Here is an 8,059-nt window from a genome sequence, read left to right as displayed (position 1 = left end):
AAAAAAAAAAAGAAAGAAAAAAGAAAGCTACGCTAAAACTAGAAGTCAGTAACTCGGTCGAGATGGGAGGTCAGCCCTGGGCACAGGCAGCCGTGCCAGATGCCCGTGCAGGGGCACACGTTCCTCCTGCAGCGCTTTTTGGGCAAGCCGAGTTTGGAAAGTGCTGCCGGCCTCTTTGTTTGCAAAGCACAGAGCTCTGCAGAGCAGCGGTGACAGGCGTAAGAGGTGCTTTCTCTTGGCCAGCGATTGAGAAGGGTCTCTGTGACCCTCCCGTGCTCAACATCATTGTCCAAGGCGGACAGGGGGTTGGGAGGAGGTCTCCTCCCCAGATCCACCAGGGAATCAGCTTTGGGGGGGTTCTCAGATGCCCCTGGGCACGTGCACCCCAAGCAAGTGCTGCACTGGCCGCTGGCATTTTGCTGCGTGGGGCCGGTTGATGGAATAGCTTTTGCTAGTACTGGCGTGCAGGAGAGAGGTCCCCTGTGATGGGACTGTCCCCAGCGAGGCAGGGCTGGTCTCTGGGGCAGCTCTCGCTCCACTTCCAGGGGAAGCTGCTTCCAGAGGGCGACTGTAGGGGCTGCGTGGCCAGAGATGTCCACGTGCCCAAGGCTAAAGACTGGGCTCACAAGGCTGGAACAGGCAAGACTTGAGGTTGTTTATGAGCCTCTCCTTCCTTTTAAACTTTTCCAGGTAAACAGGAGAACAGCAATAACAGCTCCTTGCAGATCTCTGTAAGTGGTTTAGAGCTGTGGCTCACGTGGTTGCAGAAAGGAGGATGTAGAGTTGCTGGCTGTGCTGCAAGGGCTGGCATGTGTCTGAGCCGGGGACGGGGTGGTGGTTGGCCCCACGCCATACCTGGGGCACACTGAGGCAGCACAAGGGCTTGTGCCAGAGCTCGCAGGCAGCAGTTGACGAGTACTTGAGGTTGCGTCCAGGCAGAACCGGCACCATGGTTTGACTTCAGGGATAAGCTCGCTGCATCCCAGCCCAGAAACACCCTGACCAGAGCCTGTGGCAGGCAGAGGGTTAAGCCAGAAAGGGAAGCAGCATGGGGAGCCCTGGAGCATCCATCTCTTGTAAATGAAAGAGCAAGTGAGGGGTGAGCTGGTGAGCTGCAAAGGGCCATTTCTGGAGTAGGGAGGGGGAAGCAGGCAGTGAGCGAGGACAGAAATGGCTCGTGGCTCGGTGCAGTGGCGCTGCCTGGTCACCTACCGAAGTGCTCGCTCCAGAGCAGGTATCACTGCCTGCTTTCCTGATTTTTGAAAATGGATTTATCCCCTCATGTGCATAAAAGGCTTCAAGCCTGGAGCATCTCGCATGCTCAGGAGGCACCTCGCTACCTGTCTGACAGCTCTTAGGTGGATTTGGTCCAGTGAAGTGTAGTTAAGCATCATCTGCTATTTCTAGGTCGTGTCTATTGGCACCCAGGTGGAAATGCAAGCAGAGAATGAAATGTAACTGGCTGGTAGGTGGACCTGGGCTGGCAGCCAACCTGAAACCATATTCTGGTGCCCAGGGATGCGAGGCACAGGCTCCAGCCCAGGCCCGGCTGTGCGGACCGGGCGCAGACGAATAATAGAAACATCCCTTAGTTACAGTGTGGTGCTGCAGGGCTTGCGGCAGTGGCTCTGTGCTCCAGGCTGAGCCCTCCTCCAGAGTGCTGACTGGCCCCCAGTTTTGGCCCAAGCCATGCCTCGCGTTCCCTGGTACCCACACGTCTCCGTGGGGCCAGCATGGACTAGGAGATCCCAACGGGGCAGCTGAAGAAAGCAGCGGTGCCTTGGCCACGCTGGGTTTGCATCCAGCCCCCGCTTTGCTACCTGCCTCTCTCCCTCCTTTCCTTGTTCCCTCCTGGCTCCTCCTGTCCCCTTGGAAGGGAAAGCTGTGGCTTTGCCACCTCCTCCGTGAGCTGGATCCATTTCCATGGCTCATGGTCACTGGCTCAGTGTTCAAAGGGGAGAGGCCCAGAGGCTGAGCGTGCTGCAGTCCCACTGTCTGGCTGTAGTTAACCAGGAGCAATGAATTCGCTCTTTGGTTCTGAAAATGTCTCTGTTTCACCCTACAGACACGACTTGGTAAGATCGCTGCTCCCCAAAATTAAAAAAGTTGGTTGGTCCGCGTTGCTCCCTTGAAAACATCTGTGGATGCTCAGCTGCCTGGGAAGCAGTTGTGTCCACACCCTGATGTACCGTTCGCTGCTGTAAGTCTTCTCCCTGTGTTCACATGAACCAGTCCAACAACCCTGGAAGCCTGCTGCGGGGGGTAGTTATCCTCACCGCAGTGTCCTGGTCTGCTGGGTGCTTGTAGCTCTGCAGAACTGGCTGCAGAATCACCAGGAGATGGCAAGTGCTTGGTGCTCCCTGCATACCAGGGAAGTTTCTTGGACTGACCCAGCAAGGTTAGAGTTTCTCCATTGATTGCACGAGCATCCCTGCAGCCTGGGAGTGGTTTGAATGTGGTGGTGGGCGGCAGTGGCAGAGGTGCAGCCTCCTGGCCTGTCTCTGACAGCTCTGTGGAGCTGCTGGGCACCAAGTCCATGACCAGCCCCACTCCAGGATCAGCTGTGCCCTCCCAGATCGCCAGCGTCCCGCTCCTTGTGCATCGCTGGAGCAGAGTATAGAGCTGCTGGGTCTAGCCAGGAGCTGAGTTAAGTGAGATGTTCCCAGTTCAGCCTTTGCAAGGGTTATTTAACCTTTGAGTAGCTGCAGTGGAAACACCAGTCTCCTACAGATCCCTTGCCCAAATCCTCAAAGAAGACTGCCAGCCCCGGGGTTCAGGCTTACAGGTGAGCCCACAGATTGTGTTTCATGTCCTGCCCGTGGCTGACCTGGGTTGTCACAGCCACATGGCATCAGTGCAGCATCTCTAAGCCCTTGGTTTGCTGGCAGCCCCTTGCCAGCAGCATTTTGCAAAGCCCATTCCATGGCCGCACGTGCACGGCATCCAGCTGGCTGGGGGAGTGGGGGGCTCCCCGGGGCTCCCCTCCCCACAGGGTGCCTTTCATCTGCTGCTTCGCAGATGTTAGGTTTGGCTCATGTCTGGTGTGCATCAATTACAGCACAACAGCCCAGAGTCTTTGGCAAAATCAGCTTTGGCGCAGCTGTCCTGAGTCAGCCTGGTGCCTGGGCTGGAGCCGTGGGGCTGTTCCCGCTTGATGCACTGCGGTCCTGATGGTCTCAGCATCTCCCGGGCCCACATGGAGAGGGTTTTCCTGGCAGAGGAGGACTAAATATGGCACAAACACGTGTTCCTGTGTGCTTCATGTTTATCCAGGAACACATGAGCCTGATGGAGCTGCAGGCTCTAGGCTGTCTGCCCCGTCAACAAAGTGAGCAGCCCTGTGCTTCCTCAGCCTTCCTCTCCACAGGAGGGACAAGCAGCCATGTCATGTTGTCACTGGTGAAGCAATGGTGTGTGAGGTCTCACCCTGCTGTTGCCAGGGACTTGGTGGCAATCAGGAATTTCTGATGGTATTGGGTAATTATTGATCCATCCCTCCTCGCAGTGTTCTGCAAGGGTTGGCTCGGTGATGCTGGCACTGGGTACTGCAGCTTTGGCATTGTCCCCTCCGAGAGTACAACGGGTCAAACAAGCACAGGAGCTGCCTGTGGCACATCCTGGGCAGCCACTGTTTCTGCTCCAGTTTATTTCTAGGATCTTTCTATTTTATTCAAGTGTCTGCTGGGAGTCTCCCTGCCACGCAGCACAGCATCCCCAAGTACCAGTGCCACAGAGTGGTCCTGGGGCTTGGCTGCATCCTGCCTCTGCCAGCACAAACCCCTTGGAGCCAAGTGGGATGCTGGAGTTCTTGCTAAGAAAAGACCAGCTCAGTGCTGGAGAGGTAAAATGAAAAGTGAGGCTCTGGGCTGCAGCATTTCTCTTGGGAGGCTGCTGGTGCTGCCAGGGCATTTGTGTCTTTGCGTCCCTGTAGACCATCCTAGTTGCAATATATTAATTTTTTATTTTTTTCCAAACAGGATTCAGGTGATAAAAGAAAATGTCCTTTAATCACTTTTTCCCCACAAGCCAGCCGAAGTGGTGTGGGCCGCGCTGCCAGCTGTGCTGCTCGAGTGCATCCTGGGCGGCAGCGCGCCTGCGTGCTCTGCGGTGACAAACACCCACCATTGCCCCGCGCTTCCGCTGGCTTTTGTCTTGCTGGGGGCTGGGATGCTCTGAGCCCTCCTTCTTGTGCTGAAGGCAGTGAGGCGGCACGCTGCTCCCCGTTCTGGGGACGGGTTTGCCTGCACGTCCCCCTGCCCAGGGAGGGGTCAGTGGGGGTTCTGCATGCTGCTGCTGGTTGCTCCTTAGACAAGCAGCAGACAGGAGGTGCTGGAGATGCTCCTGGCCTTTATCTCAAATGCTTCATTTGTTTAATTTCGTAAGTTCTCCGTGGATGCTGCTGGACCTTATCTGTCGCAATTTCGCAGGCTGTTGTCCCATTCCGTGGGGCCAGCGCACTGTGGGCTCTGCAGCACGTGTAAGCGGTGCCTGCAGCGGTTGAAGCTGTTGCATAACCCGGCGCTGCTGCCGGTGCAGCATATTTTCCACATGATTTAGTCTTTTTCCTAGTGGTATTTAGGGATTTTTTTTTTCTACTTTGGCCTTGCCATTTTGGAATGGGGCAAATCTGGGATCTGTGGCGAGACCTTGGGTGCTGGGTTGGTCGGCTTTGCAAGGGGCAGCGTGGCAGCGCGTTGCCAGCAGCGCAACACGCTGAATCTGTGTGTGCCCCGGGAGGAGCATGTCGGTGCCGTGTGCGTCAGCACACCGAGTGTGCTCTCCAGCAGCTCTGTGGACAACATGGGTCTGCACAGCCCAGGACTGAGCACTGGAAAAAAGTGTTCAAAGTGAGCCAGCAGTCTTCAGGATCAGTTCTGGGTTTGCTTTTTATTATTGTTATAGATCTTTTTCTGCTTGGGCTATATCTGAGCGCGTGCTGTGCTCGCAGGAAACGAGCGCTTCCGCCCTACAGACTCTGTCAAACTCTGGTCTGACGTTGCTGCCACCCCTCGCTAGAGGAGAAGAGGTGGTGGGCTGGTGTGTGGCGGAGCCCCTTTGGACCAGCCATGTTCCTACAGACAACTCCCTTTGGAGGGAGTGAGAGAAACCAGGCAGGACCTCATCAAAGGCCAGAGTGAGGAGATGAGCTGAGAGCCATATTCCTGTTTGAAGGAATAAGTTCTTTACAAATAAGAATGTTTTATTAATAATAATATGTAATAAAAAAATAAGCAAGCATTGCAAAAATCTTAACAAAATGCTTGCTTAGGCTGGTGGTTGCAGGGACCTGGGCATCGGTCAGCAGCAGCCTGGGGTGGGGAGGGCTCTCAGAAGTGTGTTCTTCTAAACCTCCCTCTCCTTGCCTGCCTTAGAGGAACTTGCTGTGTGTGGCTGATATCTCCAGGAACTTGCAAGGACCAGGCTGATCCTGTGCATGCTCTGCCATGAGGATATTTGCTATATATAGGGGCTGGGTGGGAGCAGATTGAATCACCTGGTAGTGCATAAGGGGCAGTTTGTCCTTCCTGGTGGCAGATGCTCCCCCCTGGTGCCTGGAGGAGTGAATGGTTCCCTGACTTTGGTTGTGAAGGTGTTAAATGAGGCGGTAGGTGCATGCTTGCTTCTGGCTTCACTAACCTGGAGCTGTCATGCAGGGGAGGCGAGCGCCCAGTCTGCAGGAAGCTGAAGAGTTTGGGTTCCTTGGGCGGATATTGGTTGAATTAGAGCAGGACCACAAAAGCTTTGTGGCTGTGTAGGTGTCTGGTGCGACCTGTTTTGATGCAGGTTCTTTGGGGTTTGGGTTTTCTGTGAGCCAGGGCCAGCAGCCTCTGTGCTGCCTAAGCTGGAGCTCAAGGAGGGCACGTGTCAATAGGTGCCGGGGACTTTTCTGTGTCTGCGAAGCCACCCAGTTCCCCAAGACGTGGTTGTGAGCCACTCACACCGTGCTCCCCAGGGTGCTGTATTTACAGTGGTACAGAGGAGCAGGCAGGCTGTGGAGCTCTGCAAGCCTTTAACAGCAGTGCCTGGGCATGGGGCTGCATCACTAAAAGCCTTCGTCACTCACTAAATAAACTCCCAAACTTGCGCCGAGGACTTTCTCGGTGCTGGGTCCTGCTCCGTGGCAGCAACTCGGCTGTTCGCGGGACCTGTGTGCCTCCTCCTGCTGTACTAGCGTGCCTTCGTTGCAGCAGGCTTGGTGATGTGGCCAGGGATCAAGGCGAATCCAGTAAGTTAAGAAGGGGAATCCCAAATTTAATGTAATTACAGGTGAAGGAGGATCCTTCCTCCCCCCTCTTAGCCTTCTGGTGCCATGAGTCCCTGCACATGCTTTATTTCTACTTCAGCTGCAACAGGCAGGTCCTTTCATTCCCTGCCAGGAGCAGCACCCCAGTGCGCTCAGCACTGCCTGCCACCCCTGACCACCCTCTTTTTGCTTCCGCAGGTCCAGAGGCAGTTCCCAGCCACGCACCCGGCATGACGGACACTCCGCGGGATGCTGGCCCCAAGCAGATGGCGCCGACGCGGCCGGAGAAACCGGCTGCAGACTTCGGCTACGTGGGGATAGACGCCATCCTGGAGCAGATGAGACGGAAAGCCATGAAGCAGGGGTTCGAGTTCAACATCATGGTCGTGGGTGAGTTCTCTCCCTGTACCAGCTGTGTGCAACGTGCTTAGCGAGTTGTTTTTGTTCTGTGATGTTTGTCCTCGCTAGAGTCTCCTTGGGAGCAGCAGCTCAGGCTCAGTGTTGGAGCCTTTGCCTTAGGAGACATGTTCAAAGCTCTCGGCATGATGTGGCCTGTGGTCCTATGCATCCTCCTGTGTCTTGGAGTGCGTTACCCATAGGCACATCCTGGAAGGGAACAGCTCGAGGGGTGTGGGGACTCACTGAAGTCTTGCAGAGAGCTCCTGTGGCTGCTCTCCTGGGAGCCCTGCACTGGTCTGAGCGGTCAGAGAGGGCTCCAGGGGTGGCACTCACTGCTGCTGGTATAGCAGAGCTCTAACCCTTGCTAGTGTTTCCAGGTATTTGGGTAAAATTCCTGCTTGTCAGTTTTCTTGTATTGTGCTGCTCAGGCAACCACACCACAAGTACCAGGGGAGAAATGCTACATGTGCCTTACTGGTGGGAATAAAGACCAGCAAGGGGGTTTGCGTAGCTGCGTCGTTCAGCTTGGACAGCTTCTGGTGGCTCCTTGGTGGTACTGGTGGAGACCTGCAATGCGGCACAGGGGGAGTGAGGGTGTCCACATGCAGGGAGGGCTGGAAGGCTGTGTGTGTCCAGGACTTGCTGCCTGCAAGCTCCTGTTCATTCACTTTCCCAGGCTGCAGGGTGGATGACATGAAGGAGCTTTATTTCAGCTAGAGGGCACTGGCTGCTGCAGCTTCTGCTGGGGGGGTCTGAGCTTCTGCAGACCCTGGAGTCCTGGTGCCAGGTACTGCACCAGCAAAATGCTGGGTATACTGGAGAGCTGGGCGGGCAGTGCAGGATACTGGGTGAGAGGGAAAAGGCAAAATAAATGAACCTTTTCTGCTTTTTTTCCAGTTATCGGTGAGTGGCCTGGTCCTCTGAAGCCCCTCATGTGAGCTGGGCTGTGCTCCCCGGGGCTGGGCTGTGCAGCAGCAGCTCTCCCTGCCTCGGTCTCCAGGGGAGGTGCAGGGGGATGAAAAGAGCAAAGCCCAGGCACAGCCTGTGGTGTGGCGGTGGGGCCTCATCATCCTGCTTCCTCCAGCGAGGAGCCGTGTAGGGCTGTAGGTTTGTGCAGGGATGCCCGTGGGGTGAGAGCCCCTGCAGCCCCAGGGGGCTTCCTGGGGTTACAGGAGGGCCTGGTCCAGAGTCTGCTGATTGTGTGAAATTGTGTGAGCTCTGCTGTTGCTCTGCCTTTCCAATTTTTATGGTTTTGTATACAAATTGATCTCTAGGGAGGGCTCCCTGGGCTGGGAGATCACTGCAAACCCTGTTGCTGCAAAACTAGTTCTTGGATGGGTTTTTTAACAGATCCAGCTGTTTGCTGCCAGCAAAGCAGCACACCCGGGCAGAGGGATCACAGCACTGATCCTGAGA

General features: G+C 55.7%; 1 protein-coding gene across 1 annotated transcript in view; it reads left to right on the top strand.

The window, feature by feature from the left end:
• Window positions 1-6,406: 6,406 nt before the first annotated feature.
• LOC104492126 (septin-9-like) overlaps window positions 6,407-8,059 on the top strand; it is a gene marked incomplete at its 3' end in the record, with an annotated part of 11,372 nt that continues 9,719 nt past the window's right edge. Inside the window, exon 1 of the mRNA XM_010134636.1 lies at window positions 6,407-6,634. Coding sequence (XP_010132938.1) covers window positions 6,475-6,634 — 160 coding nt within the window. The remainder of the gene's footprint in view (window positions 6,635-8,059) is intronic.

The sequence above is a fragment of the Buceros rhinoceros genome, unplaced genomic scaffold (genome assembly GCF_000710305.1).
Source record: "Buceros rhinoceros silvestris isolate BGI_N320 unplaced genomic scaffold, ASM71030v1 scaffold17484, whole genome shotgun sequence".
Taxonomy (NCBI): domain Eukaryota; kingdom Metazoa; phylum Chordata; class Aves; order Bucerotiformes; family Bucerotidae; genus Buceros; species Buceros rhinoceros.
The sequence above is the reverse complement of the archived record's forward strand: the minus strand, read 5'-3'. Positions and strand labels throughout refer to the sequence as shown.